At 46.6% G+C, this 21,130-nt stretch overlaps 1 protein-coding gene across 2 annotated transcripts in view; it reads right to left on the bottom strand.

The window, feature by feature from the left end:
• The window catches only part of CFAP157 (cilia and flagella associated protein 157), a 681,435-nt gene that overhangs the window by 386,615 nt on the left and 273,690 nt on the right, over window positions 1–21,130 (bottom strand). For both annotated transcript variants that reach the window (XM_086924933.1, XM_086924934.1), the window contains exon 4: window positions 4,258–4,525. In XM_086924933.1, the coding sequence (XP_086781059.1) occupies window positions 4,258–4,525 (268 nt within the window). The remainder of the gene's footprint in view (window positions 1–4,257; window positions 4,526–21,130) is intronic.

Here is a 21,130-nt window from a genome sequence, read left to right as displayed (position 1 = left end):
GGTACATGGACCGAATCTGTGATTTTCCGATTCGGTGTCAGTAACGAATCGGTAGTGGGACCGAATCGGTGATTTTCCGATTCGGTGTCACTAACGATTCGGTAGTGGGACCGAATCGGGGATTTTCCGATTCGGTGTCACTAACGATTCGGTACATGGACCGATTCGGTCTTTGTAACCGAATCGGTGTTTTTCCGATTCGTTACATATCCGATTTTCGGTATGTACGTATCGGATTCTTTCACATTCGGTACACATTCCGAATCGGTTTTCTATCCGATTCGTTCTGTTTCTGGTTCCCTACATCTCGATGGCTGTTTACCGATCGGTAAGGGCCAAAAATCGGTATTTTCGGCCGATACCGATCGGTAAAGCCCTACCTACATCGGGCCCCTAGCCCTTAGTCTGGCTTTGCTATAACAGCCATAACACAAGCCAAGTCATCAACATATCTGGGAAGTAAATAGTGCAACACAGGCCATGTAAAAATATAATAAAGACTTCACAATTCAAACTAGCATTGGACAAGTCAATAGATCACGCCGTTTGGACCCACTGAATTTGCCAATGCTGTTTGCAGATTCTGTGCACCATTGACCAAAAGAAGAAAAAAACAAGCATTTGCAATGCAACAGGTCTCACATTTACACGAGTTTAAGCTATTGGCATTGTAAATGACAATGCATTGTATTTATGTTTCAAAAAACAAAACCTAAATAAAAGCCATTGTCATTTCCAATGCCAATAACTCAAACTCATGTAAATGCAAAACCTGTTGCACTGCAAATGCTAGTTTAATAAATTGCAGCACCATTGTTCGCTTCAGCCCTCTGTTCAGTCCATTGACATTCCAGGACCATATTTTTATGAGTCCTCCTGGGATCTCAAGGGGCATCATTGGTTGAACCTTGTTTATTCTCCCTCCTCCCTCCCCGTCCTATGGTGGAATGTCTGTTAGCTGGAATGCCGATCTGCCTAGCGTTGTAACTTCTCTGTATTATTTCCTGAGCTTTAACCTGAACTGTATTGCTACTTCAATAATTAACCCCCAACCGAAAACAAACACCCTCATTCTCCCTCCCTGCTAAATAGGTTGTACATTCCCAACTCGTCAACCCGCAGAGCGCCTGTCGCCCCAATACTAAACTATTTCAACACTGTAGGGGGGTGTCCTAGCTGCAAGCATTTGCCACCCAAACCAAGCTGTATTTACAAACCTGGTTTCTACCTTGTTATCAAAGTCTCTCACTTACATATTTTGTAGATCCCCAGTCTTTCATATGTTGAGTATCTTTAACGCTATGGCTCCACTAGCTGCCCCTCTTTGGGACACTTCAGGGCAGCATCTCCATCTGTTCAAATTGCTGTGTCCAGTGCTTTAAATGGGCCGGTACTGTTCGGTACTGAGTACCAGCACTTTTTATTTTGAGGGGGAGAGTATCGGCACCTCTCAAGAGAGATGTAATATTTTTAATTGGAGAGTACCAGCCCTTCTCAGAAACAAGCAGTTACTCTGATACAGAGTACCAGCACTTTTATTTTTCCATTTCAAGCACTGGCTGTGTCTCCTGTTGTGTTAGAGTCTCCTTCTTCGCCCTCTGTGGCCTCAGGAAGGCGTGTTCGTTCCCTATTATAATGATCTCAGTCGGGGTTTCTTTGGGTCTGCCTTGATCCTCTTTTTAAAGTACGGCTTCCCGGATATCGCCCTTCCAGCCATTCCCAAAATTATTCTGGATTGATAAAGTGCCTCTCACGTAGTTTTCCCTTTGCCTCCTCGAAGCTCCGGTGTTGTTTCTGCACCTCTAAGGTGAATTCTGGGAAGAACCTGATTTGGGTATTTTCGAGCTGTATTTCTCCTGCAGCTATGGCTGTTTGGACAATGGCGTCCCAGTTGCGGTAGTTTAGAATTTTTGCGATAATTGTCCTTGGGGTGGCCCCGGGCTTGGGAGGCGAGATCGGGGCCCGATGCGCCCTCTCGATGGAGAAAAACTCGGACATTCTCTTAGGTTTCAATTTGTTAGTAATAAAGTCCTACATGAAGAGCTCAACACTGGGGTCCTCTATCCCCTCCAGGACCCCCACCACTCTAATGTTGTTCTGCCTGGCTCTCGCCTCCTGGCCTCCGAGTTTGGCCGCCATCATCGTGGTGTGGTGGCTTATTCCTGCACTTGCCCCTCTAGCCATTTTGTCACTGATTTTAGATGGGCGATTTGCATTTTGGCCGACTCTATCTCTGAGTTTGGACACATCTGTTCAAATTAAATTGACTTCGATCGTCACAGTGTTTATCTTTGGCTCTAGAGTGCCATTCAAATCCTTTATGGTGGCCATTGTAGCATTCAAGCGAGCAAGGGTTTCGGGATTGTGTAGCTGTCCATTTTGTTGGACTGCGCCACTGGCTGTCCTTTAGGTTTCACCATTATAAGTTTGGAGGCTCAAAATCTGCTGGTACCTCTCTCAGCCCTGTTTCACTGAACCTACTTCTCAGCCCACAAGTCCATACACTGCCCTCCAGACACAAGGCTTTCGGGATTTGCGCATCAGCAATCTAAGGGAATGCGCTCTCCTGGCTGCATTGTATCTTTGATTTCTTGCTGAATCCTGGATCGATCGTAGGGCGGGGCCTCACTTTATCACGTCATATGCCTGGCATTGGGGCCTTATTTCACTTGTCCTGCCACCGCCACCAAATCGAGGCGGACGCCTGCAGTCTCTCCATCGGTGCCAGGCGCCTTCACGCTATTCAGAGGCCTCTGCTGGCCCACCTCCTCCGGCAGCGTGAATAACTCAGATCCCCCATGCTCCAGTGAGCAGCAAGGAGAGACAAACCCCAGCTCCGGACCCCAATCTGAGAATCTGGACCCCTGTTGTCTATGTTACTGCTAGATACTGCTGGGTTGATCACCCACGGAGTACGGATCTCCAGACCGCGGCACCTCACAGCACCCAGCTGTCACAGGCTCGACAGCAGGAGGGCCCCATGGGCTCCCGGAACCCATACATCACCTCTCAGCCTCTGGAGTTGTTTCTCACTGCCCCGCACATCACTAGGGGACGAACGCAGCCGACACCACCTCTGGTGCCCCGTTGCAATCGGCTCCTCTTCCCCTACAAGTTCCAGTCAGCCGCGGTCCCAGGCCTCGCTGTCGCTCCCCGAGGGCACCCGAGACACCTTCCTGCTCCTGCGAGGTTCTCCAGGCGGGCACCTTCTGTTTGATTCCAGGGCCATGGTAGCTTTGACCCACATTCATGGTCCTGGTCTTGAGGCCTCCGGTTTCGATTCCTGGCCCTTCCTTCTCTCAGTTAAATCTCGGTAGTCCCTCATTTTTCTCGGGTCCACACCCTGGACATGAGCCCCAGAGTTGAAATACCTGAAGACAGCACACATCCCACACCCTGGCCACGAGCCCTAGACCTGAAACGCCAAAACGAAGTACCCATCCCACACCCTTGCTGCGAGGACAGGGGCTGGATTCTCTGGTGAGTGCATGCAACCCACACCCAGTCCATGGCCCCCAAAGCTGAAACCCTTGAAAGAAACACATGTCCCACACCCTGGCAATGAAGCCAAGGAAAGCCCCTGACAGGAGCACACGTCCCACACCCTGGCTATGAAGCCAAGGGCTGGAGTCCCTGAAGGGAGCACCCGCACCACATCCTGGCCATGAGCCCCAGAGCTGAAACCTGTAAAGGAGGTACACGTCCCACCCCCTGGCTACGAGGCCAAGGCCTGGACACTTTGATGGGAGCACACGTTCCACACCGAGTCCATGAGCCAAGAGATGAAACCCCTGAAGGAAGCACCCGCCCCCCCATCCTGGACATGAGCCCCACAGCTGAAACCCCTTTGGAAGAACCCGTCACACACCCTGGCTATGAGGCCCAGAGCTGAAACCCCTGAAGGAAGCACCCATCACACACCCTGGGTATAAGCCCCAGAGCTGAAAACCTGTGAAGCCACCGTACTACACTCTGGCTACAAGGTCAAGGACTAGAGTCCCTAAAGGGAGGACAAACACCACAGCCTGGCTTTGATGTCAAATGCTGGATTCCCTTAATGGAGTACAAGCCCCACTCCCTGTCTGTGAGCCCAAGAGCTAACGGGAGCAGTAGTCCTACAAGAGGCATGGGACATAAGCCCCTGAAGAGAGGACAAGCAACACTCCCTGGCCTGAAGGATCAAGACTGGAGCCCCTAAAGTGAGGACATACCACACGCCCAAGACAGGAGGTGGATGGAGGGTGAGCTCCTTCTTACCTTCTGGCTGCTCAGGTTGGTCTTCACTAGCTCTTTTTCATTATGCTCCAACAGCTCAATCTGCCGGCGCTGCTGGGTCTGCATCTCCTTTAGGTGGTCATTCTCTTGGATCAGCTCCATGCTCTTTTCAGACATCTTGGCCAGCTGTGCGCAGATGGACACGTTCTCCCGGATGGTGCGCTTAGTTGTCTCTGCCATCTGACTGCCTGACACTTTCCGAAACTCTGCTGCCACCACGTTTACTCTCTGCACTGTCTCTTTCTTCAACCTGTAGCAAGAAAGAAGGGTAAAACAGCCTGTTGGATAAACATGGCCTCCCTCTGTAACACTGGGATCACTGAAGATATCTACAAGATTATCAAGTCACTTTAAAACACAGGCTTGAATCATGTATTAACCATAGTGTCTTTGAATCTGATCTGATGTACACTTGGATTTGACAAGCATTGTGTCTTACATTTGTGTCTGTCTCGATTATGCTGGTCATAATTGCTATGTATTAGTAATGATTTTTATGTGAATTATATGTTTTTAATTGGATAAAGTAAGGATTAGTCCTATTGTGTTATAATTGTGTAAGTCTTAGGCAGTTTTTATATTGGGTACAATAAAATTTGTACAAAACAAATTTTTTTAATAGTAAAATGCTATTGTAATATATAGAACGTTGTATTCAATATTTTAGTGCATTGTTAACCACTGTATCCATACTATTTATTGATTGTTGGGTTAAGTGAATCCTGTTTTCTTCGGTGCAAGTACCTCAATTCCCTTGATAGCTTCAAGGGGTCCCTCTCAAATGTTCTCACTACATCCCAACAGGCACCATTACAGCCACTGAGATCACCCACACCAACCTCCTGCATGCAAACACATCTAGAAAGCTCTCCAAGTAATCAGGATCTTGCCTCTTGCTTGCAACTCACACGTGCACCCCTTTGGCAGCATCTGGTCCCAAGAGATATGTACCTTGCACAGTGTTTCCATACTGTTTCCAGACACTGGAAGCTTCTTCCTTGAAAGTGTAAAAACGTAGCCCACCCAAAATAGTCCAGCTGTCTAGATTCCAGCTGCCTTTGCTGAGAGATCTTCAGTTTTTGATATTGAAATCCGACTTAGTCAAATCTCTTTTTTGTAAATGTGTATCCTACAGTTTCTGTCCTTCACTGCCGAACACCCTCCAAGCCAACCAGTGTAAATCTTTGCAGCAGGTTAAGGTGATGCACCTTCCGGCCAATCATGAATTTTTCAATCTCTGAACAGTCTCCAATTCGGCGTCTGCGCCTTCCTAGAGGGTAGCTCCCAGAAGGGTTTGTTTCTTCATAAAGGATAGATCACAGAGAGTTCCACTCCTTCTTAGAGGGTAGATCATAGAAGGATTCATTCTTTCGTAAAGGATAGATCACAGAGTTCTGCTCCTTCTTAGAGGGTAGCTCCCAGAAGGGTTTGTTCCTTCATAAAGGATAGTTCACAGAATTCTGCTCCTTCTTAGAAGGGTAGCTCCCAGAAGATTTCGCTCCTTCGTAAAGGGCTAATCACAGAGATCTGCTCCTTCCTAGAGGGTAGCTCCGAGAAGGTTTTGTTCCTTCATAAAGGATAGATCACAGAGTTCTGCTCCTTCTTAGAGGGTAGATCACAGAAGGATTCGTTCCTTCGTAAAGGATAGATCACAGGGTTCTGCTACTTCTTAGAGAGTAGAACACAGAAGGTTTCGCTCCTTGGTAAGGATTGATCACACAGATCACACAGAGTTCTGCTCCTTCTTAGATGATAGATCACAGAAGGTTTCGCTCCTTCGTAAAGGATAGATCACAGAGAGTTCCACTCCTTAGAGAGTAGATCACTGAAGGCTTCACTCCTTCATAAAGGATAGATCGGAGTTCTGCTCCTTCTTAGATGATAGATCACAGGAGGTTTCGCTCCTTCGTAAAGGATAGATCACAGAGATCTGCTCCTTTTTAGAGAGTAGATCACAGAAGGTTTCGTTCCACCATAAAGGATAGATCACACAGAGTTCTGCTCCTTCTTAGAGGGTAGATCACAGAAGGTTTCGCTCCTTGGTAAGAATAGATCACACAGATCACACAGAGTTCTGCTCCTTCTTAGATGATAGATCATAGGAGGTTTTGCTCCTTCCTAAAGGATAGATCACAGAGAGTTCTGCTTCTTCTTAGAGAGTAGATCACAGAAGGATTTGTTCCTTCGTAAAGGATAGATCACAGATTTCCGCTTCTTCTTAGAGGGTAGATCACAGAAGGTTTTGCTCCTTGGTAAGGATAGATCACATAGATCACACAGAGTTAATCTCCTTCTTAGAGGGTAGATCACAGAAGGTTTCGCCCCCTGGTAAGGATAGATCACATAGATCACACAGAGTTCTGCTCCTTCTTAGAGGGTAGATCACAGAAGGTTTTGCTCCTTGGTAAGGATAGATCACATAGATCACAGAGAGTTCCGCTTCTTCTTAGAGGGTAGATCACAGAAGGTTTCGCCCCCTGGTAAGGATAGATCACATAGATCACACAGAGTTCTGCTCCTTCTTAGAGGTAGATTACAGAAGGATTCATTCCTTCATAAATGATCTTTCCTTTATTAAGGAGCAAAACCTCTTGTGATCTATCCTTTTCGAAGGTTTCGCTCCTTCATAAAGGATAGATCACAGAGATCTGCTCCTTCCTAGAGGGTAAATCACAGAAGGTTTTGCTCCTTCCTCAAAGGTAGATTACCCGCCTAGAGTGTAGGTAACAGAACATTTTGCTCTTGAAGAGGGTGGCTCACAGAACTTTCTGCTACTACCAATATGGTAGATTACAGGTGGTCCACTCCGTCTTACAAGGTAAATCACAGAGTAACGCATTAGTAATAGAAGGTTTGTTTTCTTCCTAAAGGATAGATCACAGAAGGTTTGGTTGCTTTCTAGAAGGTAGATCACTGAAATAGGAACTCATTTCTAGAGTTTAGGTAACTGAAGGTTTCACTCTTTCTAGGTGATGGGTCACAGAAAGTTCTGTTACTACCAGAATTGCAGATTACAGAAGGTGCCACTGCTTACCAAGGGTAGGTCACAGAAGGTTCTTCTCATTCCCAAATGTTAGATAATAGAAGGTATCACTCTTTAGAGGGTAGATCACTGAAGGTGTTGCTCCTTCTTAGAGGGTAGATCACAGAAGGTTTTGTTCCTTCATAAAGGATAGATCAGAGTTCTGCTCCTTCTTAGAGGATAGATCACAGAAGGTTTCGTTCCTTCCTAAAGGATAGATCACAGAGTTCTGCTCCTTCTTAGAAGGGTAGCTCCCAGAAGGTTTCGCTCCTTCGTAAAGGACTGATCACAGAGATCTGCTCCTTCCTAGAGGGTAGCTCCCAGAAGGTTTTGCTCCTTCGTAAAGGATAGATCACAGAGATCTGCTCTTTCTTAGAGGGTAGATCACTGAAGGTGTTACTCGTTCTTAAAGGGTAGATCACAGAAGGTTTCGCTCCTTCGTAAAGGATAGATCAAAGAGAGTTCAACTCCTAAGAGAGTAGATCACTGAAGGCTTCACTCCTTCATAAAGGATAGATCAGAGTTATGCTCCTTCTTAGAGAGTAGATCCCAGAAGGTTTCGTTCCACCATAAAGGATAGATCACACAGAGTTCTGCTCCTTCTTAGAGGGTAGATCACAGAAGGTTTTGCCCCTTGGTAAGGATAGATCACATAGATTACACAGAGTTCTGCTCCTTCTTAGAGGGTAGATCACAGAAGGTTTTGCCCCTTGGTAAGGATAGATCACATAGATTACACAGAGTTCTGCTCCTTCTTAGAGGGTAGATTACAGAAGGATTCATTCCTTCATAAAGGATCTTTCCTTTATTAAGGAGCAAAACCTCTTGTGATCTATCCTTTACGAAGGTTTCACTCCTTCATAAAGGATAGATCACAGAGATCTGCTCCTTCCTAAAGGATAGATCACTGAAGGTGTTGCTCCTTCTTAGAGGGTAGATCACAGAAGGATTTATTCATTCATAAAGATCTTTCTTTTATTAAGGAGCAAAACCTCTTCTGATCTATCCTTTACGAAGGTTTCGCTCCTTCATAAAGGATAGATCACAGAGATCTGCTCCTTCCTAGAGGGTAGATCACAGACAGTTTTGCTCCTTCCTCAAAGGTAGATTACCCTCCTAGAGTGTAGGTAACAGAGCATTTTGCTCTTGAAGAGGGTGGCTCACAGAACTTTCTGCTACTACCAATAGGGTAGATTACAGGTGGTCCACTCCGTCTTATAAGGTAAATCACAGAGTATTGCACACCTTCCTAAAGCATTAGTAATAGAAGGTTTTGTTTCTTCCTAAAGGATAGATCACAGAAGGTTTGGTTGCTTTCTAGAAGGTAGATCACTGAAATAGGAACTCAATTCTAGAGTTTAGGTAACTGAAGGTTTCACTCTTTCTAGGGGATGGGTCACAGAAAGTTCTGCTACTACCAGAATTGCAGATTGCAGAAGGTGCCACTGCTTACCAAGGGTAGGTCACAGAAGGTTCTTCTCATTCCCAAATGTTAGATAATAGAAGGTATCACTCTTTAGAGGGTAGATCACTGAAGGTGTTGCTCCTTCTTAGAGGGTAGATCACAGAAGGTTTAGCTCCTTCATAAAAGATAGATGACAGAGATCTGCTCTTTCTTAGAGGATAGATCACACAAGGTTTTGCTCCTTCATAAAGGATAGATCACAGTTCCACTCCTTCTTAGAGGGTAGATCACACAAGGTTTCACTCCTTCATAAAGGATAAATCACAGAGTTCTGCTCGAGGGTAGATCACAGAAAGTTTCACTTCGTCGTAAAGGATAGATCACAGAGAGTTCTGCTCCTTCTTAGAGGGTAGATCACAGAAGGTATCACTTCGTCGTAAAGGATAGATCACAGAGTTCTGCTCCTTCTTAGAGGGTAGATCACAGAAGGATTCATTCCTTCATAAAGGATCTTTCCTTTATTAAGGAGCAAAACCTCTTCTGATCTATCCTTTACGAAGGTTTCACTCCTTCATAAAGGATAGCTCACAGAGATCTGCTCCTTCCTAGAGGGTAGATCACAGAAGGTTTTGCTCCTTCCTCAAAGGTAGATTACCCTCCTAGAGTGTAGGTAACAAAACATTTTGCTCTTGAAGAGGGTGGCTCACAGAACTTTCTGCTACTACCAATAGGGTAGATTACAGGTGGTCCGCTCCGTCTTATAAGGTAAATCAGAGTATTGCACACCTTCCTAACGCATTAGTAATAGAAGGTTTGTTTTCTTCCTAAAGGATAGATCACAGAAGTTTTGGTTGCTTTCTGGAAGGTAGATCACTGAAATAGGAACTCATTTCTAGAGTTTAGGTAACTGAAGGTTTCACTCTTTCTAGGTAATGGGTCACAGAAAGTTCTGCTACTACCAGAATTGCAGATTACAGAAGGTGCCACTGCTTACCAAGGTAAGGTCACAGAAGGTTCTTCTCATTCCCAAATGTTAGATAATAGAAGGTATCACTCTTTAGAGGGTAGATCGCTGAAGGTGTTGCTCCTTCTTGGAGGGTAGATCACAGATGGATTTGTTCCTTCGTAAAGGATAGATCACAGAGTTCCACTTCTTAGAGGGTAAATCACTGAAGGCTTTTCTCCTTCATAAAGGATAGATCACAGAGTTCTGCTCCTTCTTAGAGGATAGATCACACAAGGTTTTGCTCCTTCATAAAGGATAGATCACAGAGAGTTGTGCTCCTTCTTAGAGGGTAGATCACAAAAGGTTTCGCTCCTTCGTAAAGGATAGATCACAGAGAGTTATGCTCCTTCTTAGAGGGTAGATCACAGAAGGATTCGCTCCTTCATAAAGGATAGATCACAGAGTTCTGCTCCTTGTTAGAGGGTAGATCACAGAGAGTTGTGCTCCTTCTTAGAAGGTAGATCACAGAAGATTCTGCTCCTTCTTTGAGGGAAGATCACAGACGAGTCTGCTACTACTTAAAGAAGCTTCCACTCTTTCTTAGAGGGTAAATCACAGAAGATTCTGCACTTTCTAAAAGGGTGGGTCACAGAAGCTTCCACTCTATGTTAAAGGGTAAATCACAGATGATTCTGCACGTTATAAAAGGGTGGATCACAGAGGGTTTCAATCCTTCTTAGAAAGTAAATCACAGAAGATTCTGCTCCTTCTTAGGGGGCAGATCACAGACAATTATGCTCCTTCTTAAAGGGTAGATCAAACAAGGTTCTACTCTTCCTTAGAGGGCAGATCACATAGGATTCTGTTCCTCTTAGAGTGTAAATCTCAGAAGATCCACTCCCTTTTAGAAGGTAGATCACAGAATTGTCCACGCTTTCTTAGAAGGTAGATCACAGAAGTTAGTTCTCCTTATTAGAGAGAAGGTCACAGAAGGTTTTGTTTCCTCTATTATTATTAGGGATTCAAGGAATTCTTAAAATGGGAGAAATCAGAGATCCGACTAATATGGCCTGGTAGCAGGTTCCAGTTTTCAGTAGCAAAGTGGGAAAAGGATCTAGCTCCAGTCTTACATTGGTAAATGCGAGGGGTGGAGTCTAGTTCAAGGCTGGCGGATAGTGAATTGCATGCAAGTTGATGGTGTGCTTTTTGGGCAATACATAAGATTTTAATTCAGGCACGTTTGAGCCTGGGGAGCCAGTGCAAGTTTATAAGATGCTGAAACATGTGGGATCATGCAAAGGGATTGAGAATGAGATGGACAGCATAGTTCTGAGTCACAAGCAGATGGTGTAGAAGAAGATTAGAGATGCTAAAGTACAGGGTGTTCCCATAGTCCAAGCACAATGCGATAAGAGCCTGGACAACAGTTTCGCAGATAGACAATGAAAGACAGGAGAAGTCTTTATGAAAATTTGGCAGCATGCAGAGACCTGAATGACTTGATTGGCGAGATTTTGATCTAGAAAATAGCCTATGTTTTTGCAGACTTAAAGAGTGGTGGCAGCAGGCCTAACTCTTCTGGCCAACCAGCAAGTCTATCAAGTGTGGGAACGTTTGCCGAACATGAGGACCTCTGACATTTAGTTGTTAGCAATCGCCACAATAATCTGCTTATCATCAACATAAAACAAAATGTTGAACCGGAAGATCTAACTGGATCGTCCAGAGGGGAGATGTAAATGATGAAGAGAGCTGGACTCGGTGTGGATCTCTACATGGCTCCATAGGTAACTGGGCAATGGGTGAGTAGAAGGAGTGTAGGGAAACCTGTTGGAGATAAACGACTGGAGACATTTTAAGGCTTACAGGCATATGCCAGAGTTAAAGAGCAGAGAGAGCAGAATGGATTAAGACCTCCTAGAGAGTAGACAAAAGACCCCCCCTCCTTCTTGGGGGGTCGATCCCTGGAGGATCATCTTCTTGTTCTTCTTAGAGGGTGGATCAGAAAAAGGTTCTGCTTCTTTTCAGAGGGTAGATCACAGAATGTTCTGCTTCCGCGTCTTCTTAGTGGGTAGGTCCCAAAGGTTCTGCTTCTTCTTAGAGGATAGATCGCAAAAGGTTCTGTTGCTTCTTACGGGATAGATCACACAAGGCTCTACGTCTTAGAGGGTGGATCGCAGATGGTGCTGCTTCATAGTGGGTGGATCGCAGATGGTGCTGCTTCTTAGAGGGTGGATCCAGAAGGGTCTGCTTCTTAGAGGACAGATCACATAAGGTTCTGTTATTTATTAGACGGTAGGTAACAGAAGGTTCTACTTCTTTGAAGATTGATCACAGAAAGTTCTGCTTCTTATTAGAAGGGAGCTCACAGAGCTTCTGCTTCTTCAAAGATATATCACAGAAGGATTTTTTTTCTTAAAGGATAGATCATTGAAGGTTCTGCTTCTTCTTAGAAAGCAGGTCACAAAAGGTTCAGCTTCTTCTTAGAGGGTGGATCACAGACGGTTCAGCTTCTTCTTAGTGGGTAGATCACAAAACGTTCTGCTTCATCAAGATTTTATCACAGAAGGATTTTCTTCTAAGAGGGTAGATCACAGAATGTTCTGATTCTTAGAGGAGATGTCACCAAAGGTTGTTCTGCTTCTTCTTAGAGGATAGATTACAGAAGATTCAACGTCTTCTTAGAGTCTGCTGCTTGTTATGGGATCGATCACAGAAGGTTCTACTTCGTAGAGGGTGGATCACAAAATGTTCTGTTTCTTCGTAGAGGATAGTTCAGAGAAGGTTCTGCTTCTTCTTAGAGGGTAGATGTTAGGCCTGTCAGCCTCAGGACGGTCTTCCCCAAACATTTTGCCTTTACCCCTCCTATTTTTGTTGATCTTAGGACTCTGTAAGCTTTGCCACTGCTAACCAGTGATAAGGTGCATGTGCCTAATCCTTACCAAATAGTAACATTAGTGTTAGACGGGGACCCGGAGGGTCGGCCGAGTACAGGGGGAGAGGCCTCCGGCGAGGGCCCTCTCCGGTAATCGTACAGACAAGTAACTTCCCCCCCACAGATAGACACCACACAAGGATAAGTTCTGCACACTTTTATGTATATCTTTAGGCAAGGTAAGTAGCGGTACAGCAGGACCAGGATACGAGGATCCCGTCAAATCTAGTCTCTTTGGGGAAAAGGGGTAGCGGGACAGTCTGAGTACCGGTCCGGTACGGAAGCAGTAAAAGGTAGAGCTCACAATCCTCGAGCTGGAGGGTTCGTACTGCGGGCCGCGGCAGCGCCAGCAGGCCTTGTAGATGGTTCACGATGAGAAGGGGCGCGGCAGCGCCAGCAGGCTTCGAAGATGGTTCACGACAAGAAGGGTCGCGGCAGCGCCAGCAGGCCTGGAAGATGGTTCACGACGGGGAGGGCCGCTGTAGCGCCAGCAGGCCTGGAAGATGGTTCACGACGAGGAGGGCCGCGGCAGCGCCAGCAGGCCTGGAAGATGGTGGTTCACGAAGAGGAGCCGTGGCAGCGCCAGCAGGCCTCGAAGGATGAGTTTGTCTCGGTGTCTCTCGACTCCAGGATACAACTGCCTTCCTGCTCTGGAGCAGCCCCAGTTATAGGTCTGGCGCCCTTTGATGTCCTGACCCTCGCACTTGGAGGTCGGGAGGTCCGGGATGAGGGAGTCCAGATACCCAGCAGGGGGGTGGAGCCAGCGCCCGGGGAGGCTGGGGGCGATCGACACCTGGCGGAGGGGAGCCATCGACACTCCTTCTCCCATTGACCTGCCAAGTGGTCTCTTCACCCCCTTGGTGGATGGTGGTGCCTCAATGTCGGGGCCTGGTTGGGCCCGAGGCTGAGGTCGACCTGAGGCCACGAGGCCTAGTCGCGTAGTGTCCAAGATGGCGGCTGGGCCGGAGACCGGGGTTCTGGGAGGGCCCCGGGCCAGCCGATACAGTGGTGTTCAGGAGCCAAGGTTCCGTCGGGGAAGGGCTGGGTGTTGCCCCGGCGGGCTGCAAGGGTGGTTCTTGTCCAAGGAGCAGGAGGAGTAGGGGTCCGCGACCCGCCATGCGGGGAGGGGACTGGCCGGCCACGAGGCCTGTCCAACAATTAGCTTATTCCCAATTGGCTTACTTAATTTACTTATAAGTTCCTAGTAAAGTGTTACTACATGTACCCAGGGCCTGTAAATAAAATGCTACTATTGGGCCAGCTGCACTTAGTGTGCCACCCACTTAAGTAGCCCTTTCAAACATGTATCTTGTCCGCTCTAAGAAGCTTTCCCTCCGCAGGCCCTCTCATCGCAAATTTCTCATTGACTACAGCCTCGACAATGACGAATGTACTTGCATCACAGACTCGCAGCTCCACGGAACCAATGCATCACCTCGACTGCACAATGCATCCTTCATGCCAGACTCTGCATCACAAGGCCTCATTGATGCCATCCTTGACGATGATTCAGGATATCTCATTGCAGCTTCGCAGCTTCGCAGCTTCGCAGCCCCTTGGAACCGATGAATCCTCAACGCAGGACCTCACAACACTCTGAACGGTAATATGAGATACTCCTACTCAGAGGGCCTAACTCTGTCCCTGTAGCTGTCCTGTGCTCCATTGTGGTCGGCCTGAACTTGTGACACAAATACAAAGTTAGGGGAGCACATTGACCTAAAGTAATAAATGTTTTGCTACAACAAAAACTATTAGCAAAGAGTCCCCACTTCTATAGCATATATTATGCATTTATATTCAAAGTCAATATTGCACGTGAGGAGACGACATGAACATTCTTTTCTCCCCAAAAAATTTATTTTTTCTTTTTCCATTTTATTCATGCGTCACAACAACATCGTACAAAAGACTTGACAAAACTACAACACAGCCTACGCGTTTCGTCCTTGTTTCACGGGACTTCTTCAGGGCAAAATATTCAGGCATGTGTAATCCAAACTCTCAGCAAGATAATAAATCACTCACTCCAGGGTTCAACTAATTACAATGCTCAACATAACATAACACGATCCAGAACACCGCATATTGAAAGTACATTTCGTCCAAATGAGCGATTCACATCAGGTACTCCTAAAAAAGTTCACAGCAATCGGCTTGTGTATTCCTGTCTTCTACCTTAAATTGCTATGACAGAATAGCCACAGCCTTCGCGTTGCATTCAGAAGGGCCCTGAATTTATGTTGCCCTTGCTTCGCAATTATACGCCTGATGGGCGTTTTGGTACTCCCTAGTACGAGCACAAAGAAAACGTCCATCCGCATTACAGATGACGTTTTCTTCGTGCTCGTACTAGGGAGCACCAAAACGCCTATCAGGCACATAATTGGCCAGGGCCTCATTGGCATGATGAGATCTCAGAAAAATCTTACAGATGCTACCTGCATCCACAAGGAGGGTAGTGGTACAGAATTAATAAATTCACAACAAAACTATGGGCACTCCCCCTATCTAGGACGTCCTAAATACGTCATAAAAAGCCTCCAAGTTGTGCAGAATGCCGCTGCAAGAATTCTTCTCTAAATACCCAAGCACCAATCAGCAAGATCTGCTCTAGCAGCCCTAAATTAGCTGCTAGTCCAAAGGAGAATCCACTTTAAGGCTCCATGCATTGTGCATTGGACCATACACGGAAAAGGCCCAATCATCATCAGGAACTTACTCATCTTGTAAGTTTTAAGGAGGTCTCTGAGCTCTAATAATCAGAGACTGCTGCTGGTGCCCAAGATCAAAAAGGCGAGAGGAGGAGGCACTATTTTGTGTCCCTATCGCCCCATTTCACACAGGGTGGTATGCTGATTTACCGCCCCTGGCCAGATTGGTGCCTTCCTAAAGACTTTGGAGGAGGCTATCGCTGGACGGGCCCTGCGCTTCCCTAAATTCCTCCTTTTGGGCGATTTCAACATTCATTTAGATAACCCGGAGTGCCCTGACGCCACGGCTCTATTGGACCTTCTGGCCAAGACACAGCTGACCCAGTGGGTCTCCAAGCCCACCCACTCAAGGGGTCATCTGATTGACCTGGTATGTTCAAATTTTGAATTGCATACGGAAGATCCATTGCCTGTCTCCTGGTCTGATCATTCCCTGATTACCTTCTCTTGGGATATGGGGAAACCTTCTTGTAGGTGACCTGTTCCATCTGGCCCCCCCACCCGTAAGGTTGATATTTTGGGATTAATGGAGGCCCTTAGGCACTCTCAGGTCAACCCTGCTGCCAGCTTGGAGGAGGCGGTTGACCGGTTTAACACCTGGGTTAGCCGGGGGGTCGAATCCTCAGGCAAACCTCTATCTACTAAGGTTCACTGGCCTTCTCCCTCTCAGCCCTGGTACTCCCTTGCATTAAAGGAGATGAAACTGGGCTGTAAGAAGTTGGAACGTCAGTGGAGGACTGCCTACTGTCCTGCAGCTAAGTCCGAGTTGCGTGCAGCATAGAGACTCTACTATACAGCGGTCAGGAAAGCTAGGAGCGTTTTTTACGCTGATAGAATAATGAAAGCCAATAACAACGGAAAATAGATTTTCTCTATTGTTAATAGCTTTATGTCACCTTGTGGGGAACACAAGGCCACTCCAGCCTCCGCAGGAAGGTGTGAGGAGCTGTCAGCATTCTTTATTCATAAGATACAAACAATCCAAGAATGCTTGGATCTATCAGTGCCACTTTTGAACCCCCTCCCATTAACTCCCCTCTGTATCCCCCTTAACACATCACTCTCGCAGTTTACTCTGGCTGAGGAGTCTGACATTCTTTCTATTCTGAAATCTCTCAAGTCAGGCTCACCCTCTGACCCGTGTCTGGCTAGAGTCCTAGCAGGAGTGGCTGATGTTGTTTTCACTGAAGTAACGACCATTGTCAACTGGTCACTTCAGGCGGCGATTGTGCCGGGACAGTGGAAACAAGCCAAGCTTCTTCCTCTCCTTAAGAAGCTGACGGCGGACCCCGCTGTTCCTGCCAACTATCGCCCTATTTCTTTACTACCTGCATTGGCGAAAGTCTGCGAGAAAGTGGCCTTTTGCCAACTAGATGCCTTTGTGGAATCCTCTGGGCTTTACATCCAGCCCAGTCAGGTTTCAGAACATCTTATAGTACACAGACATCACTAGTGGAAATGGCAGAGGCAATCAGGGAGTGCTTGGATGGAGGCAGCAGAGAGGCTCTGATTTTATTGGACTTCTCTGCCCCCTTCGAAACAGTCTCTCACCAGCTTCTCCTTTCCAGCCTTTCCGCCATTGGCATTTCTGGGGCAGTGTGGACGTGGCTGGAGTCCTTTTTGGATGCTCGTACCCAGCAAGTCTGGATACCTCCTTTCTCATCCTTGGCCAGGGAGGTCGCAACTGGAGTCCCTCAGGGCTCGACTTTGAGCCCTTTGCTTTTTAACATCTATCTGACTCCTTTGATTTCCCTGGCTGAAGAGCTGGGAGCCAATATTATGGCCTATGCCGACGACACCCAGCTTTTACTTACTTGGAACGGCCCAGACCTGTGCACTGTGGCTGCTCAGAGCTGCCTTTCCGTCGTGTTTACATGGCTAGCACAGGCGAAGCTAAAGTGCAATGAGGGGAAATCGGAAGTTCTTCTGTATGGCCAATTTCCGCCAAACTTTGTGGAGGCTTTGTGGCCCTCCGATTTTCCCCACCCAATTTCGGAGGGAGGTTCGGCAGAAAATCTGGGGGTTTGGTGTCTGTTTCGGCACACTCAAGTCACTTAGTAGATTTTTCCCTTTGCTTCCTCAGCCAGCCAAGGAAATGGTGGCTCGGGCACTTATTTTGTCCCAGTTAGATTATGCAAATGCGCTTTTCATTGGCATTCCGGGATATTTAGTGAACCATCTCCAACTGATCCAAAACGCGATGGCCAGACTCTTATTCAACATCCCTACGAGAACCAGCATAAGGGCACACCTCTGTGACCTCCACTGGCTGCCTGTGGCCCAGAGAGTGCAGTTTAAGGCCCTCACCTTAGCACATAGAGCCCTGCATGACTCTGGACCCTCTTATATTAGGAAACGTGTGGCCTTTTATACTCCTCAACGCTCTTTGCGCTCTGCCTCTCACCGTTTGATGGCCACCCCCCGCTTCCGACGCTCCAGATTGGGAGGGTCAGTCACTCTCGGTCAAGGTAGCTTGTTCTGGAACAGTCTTCCAGTCGCCTTACGCCACACGCAGGATCTCGGTACCTTTAAGAGACTTCTCAAAACCCACCTTTTTAATCAAGCTTTCTTTTAATCTTCTCCTTCCGCACATCTGAGTCTGTATCGCGCCAGGATACTCCAGAGTAATTGTGCGCGCTAGAAGTCTCTTATAACATAACATAACCTTGTATCTGTGCTTTGTAACGCCCTTCCAGCCTCCCTTAGAAGTCAGCGGTGGAAGTATGTTTTAGAAAATGTTTAACAGAATGGACTTTAGTTAACTGGTTCACTATGGTAGCTCTGTGAGGTTGCTGCAACTAGCACTGAGAGGCCTGCTGGGGCAGCCATACGATATATAAAAAGAACTTAATTGAATTGTGTGCCCTGGACCTTCCGGCAAAACTAATACTGGACAAGACCACATCACATGATAAAAATCCACGTTATTCAGTATGGCATCGGGGTCAAGTCTCTATTCCATTAGGTTGAAGTGACCACTTAGTGGGACATATAGGTTCTGTCTGTTCAATAATATTGAACCTTTTAAGGATATTCCAGGAATACAACCCAATCTTTCTCACTGAGAGGGTGGTCCAAGTCAGTGAAGCCATTTGAGATGTCATCAGGGATGTCACTGGCCATGTCATAAGTGATGTAGTATGTAAGGTCATAAGCAGTGCATTGCGGAGGTGTAAGTTATAGTCGACTCAGGTAACTAGAACTGCTGAATTTCAATGGTTTTGTACGAGTCAGATCTGAGCCTAACTATAACGTCCCTGTAACCTTTGTTTTTAAGGGAATTTCTAAGATCTTTTTTTATTATTCCCAACTGTAATGTCCCTGTAACCTTTGTTTTTTTCAGTTAATATCTATGCTTAACATTTTTTACCCTAAATGTAATCTGTCACCTTTGAGAGTAGGTGCGTGAGTGGTTGTATGGGTCTGTGAGCGGATGTGTGAGTAGCAGTATGGGTCTGTGAGTAGGTGTATGGGTGTCTTAGTGGGTGTGTGAGTGTGTCTGTGAGTGGGTGTATGAATGCCTGTGTGGGTCTGTGAGTGCCAGTGTGGGTCTGTGAGTGCCTTTGTGGGTCTGTGAGTACCTGTGTGAGTTTAGTTTGTGAGTGCCTGTGTGTGTGTCTGTGTGTGTCTGTAAGTGCCTGTGTGTGTCGGTTAGAGCCTGAGTGAGAGAGTGCCTGTGTTGGTCGGTGAGTGGGTGTGTGAGTGCCTGTGTATGTTCGTGAGTGGGTGTGTGAGTGGTGCTATGGACTTTAGGCATTTGCATACTTAGGGTATTTAAAAGTGAGAACCATGGACTCTGTTCTCACAAGAAGATGATAAGAAAGAGACAACCCATCACAGTGACTACACATCAGATTGTGTTCCAATAGATCAACAATGATTTCACCTCCATTAAGGATTTCATATAGTTTGTGAAAGTGGAATACGAGAGGTAACACACTTTCTTTGCCTTTGTGAAGTTCAACAGGTTAGGAACATTTGTGCTTTACAGAAGAGGACCTTCCACTGGGGCACCTGCTGTGTTTATATTTGTAATTGCTTCCCATTGAGGTGTAATTACTGTGAAATAAGCATCAGGGCTATAATAGAACCCCATTTTTATCAAGAAGAGGCCACAGTTTTGCCAAAAATGTCTACCCAACTGGAGTTCTTTCGACTGGTTGATTAATAAGTGCCACCTCGTTGGGCACATGTCTAGTGCATATTCTACACTACAGCTGTGTGAAGGACCACAAGGTAATATCTCCAGTGCCCTTCTCTGCATATCATTTCAGCAATGTGATTTTTTCAGGAGCGTCTTCTTCCACAAATCTGTGATAATAGAAATCCTTGTCAAAAGAACAGTGTTCAAGACTACAAAGAGGAGAATCTCCACCAAACAGGGGTACATCCTCTTAAATATATGAAGTAAGTGCATCTTTGTTTGTCCTCGTATTCCTCTGTATCAAGAATGTGTCACCAAAAACGGCAGGAAAAGCACTCAGGCCTTTTGGTAAATTGTCCATCAAAGTGGGAAAAGGCGGGAAGACCTTTGCATATTATTGAGGAAAACTGGGTGGGGCCAAACAGGCGGACCTTTTGAGCATTTGCCTACTCGGGGTAATTAAAAGTAATCTCTTTTCAGCTTTTTACAATGGAAGTTCCTGGGCCATTTTCAGCTCCGGGGACCCCGTCAAATGGGGCCCAGACAAAATTCAATGGGGGAGGGAGGTGGCACGGCCCTTCTACTCGCTGATTTTGGCCTGGGGACCCCACCCCAAGCCTGTTGCTCCTGGGTGCTCTGTAGCCCATCCAGAGCATCCAGTGAACTATGTTGGGGAAGGCAGGGTGAGCCTCAATGCCCCCGCAGTCCCTGCTGGCTCCCTGCCGGCTTCCTGTCTCCAGCAGGAGCTGGCATTGCTTCCACACGTAGGGAGTAGCACCAGGGTTAGGGGGCAGGGTATTCCTACCCTGCCCCCTTTTCTTCCTTTTTATGGTTTTATTTGGGACTCTGCTGAGGCCAAGTCCCAAGATGGCTGCCGACACTTCCTGGTTGAAGTGTTGGCAGCCAATCATATCTCTGCAGGAGATCATCAGTATTCGCTGAGGCTTCACGCCTCTAGATGCACTCGTTTGGATTTTCTTTAATATCTCCAAAACTACTGAATGGGTTTACACCAAATAACAAAAAGGGCTCTTTCTGGACCAAGAGCTACCTTTCTGCCAAGTTTGGTGTAATTCGGTCCAGCGGTTCGGGGTGTAGTCGAGTCTAAAATCTCAATGGGAATTAACATGGGGAAAAAGAGTTTTGGGACCCCCCCGTTTTCTTGGCACCCGCTTGACGGATCACCCTGAAACTTTCAACACAGCAGCTGAACTGAGCACCATACTAATTTTTAAAATATTGTGACGATTCATCAAATGGCGCCAAAGATATTAGCAAAACAAAAAATGCTTTTCCAATAGAAACTAGGTCCTAACTACAGCTACCTACTGGCGAGTCCTGCAACTCTCAGTGCCAAACGTACACTTCTACCTCCGCACGCTCTCTTCTCTGATCATAGAGACTGTAAACGTACACTTCTACCTCCGCACGCTCTCTTCTCTGATCATAGAGACTGTAAACGTACACTTCTACCTCCGCACTCTCTCTTCTCTGATCATAGAGACTGTGAACGTACACTTCTACCTCTGCACTCTCTCTTCTCTGATCATAGAGACTGTAAACGTACACTTCTACCTCCGCACTCTCTCTTCTCTGATTATAGAGACTGTAAACGTACACTTCTACCTCCGCACGCTCTCTTCTCTGATCATAGAGACTGTAAACGTACACTTCTACCTCCGCACTCTC

The sequence above is a fragment of the Lissotriton vulgaris genome, chromosome 5 (assembly GCF_964263255.1).
Source record: "Lissotriton vulgaris chromosome 5, aLisVul1.2, whole genome shotgun sequence".
Lineage (NCBI taxonomy): Eukaryota > Metazoa > Chordata > Amphibia > Caudata > Salamandridae > Lissotriton > Lissotriton vulgaris.
The sequence above is the reverse complement of the archived record's forward strand: the minus strand, read 5'-3'. Positions and strand labels throughout refer to the sequence as shown.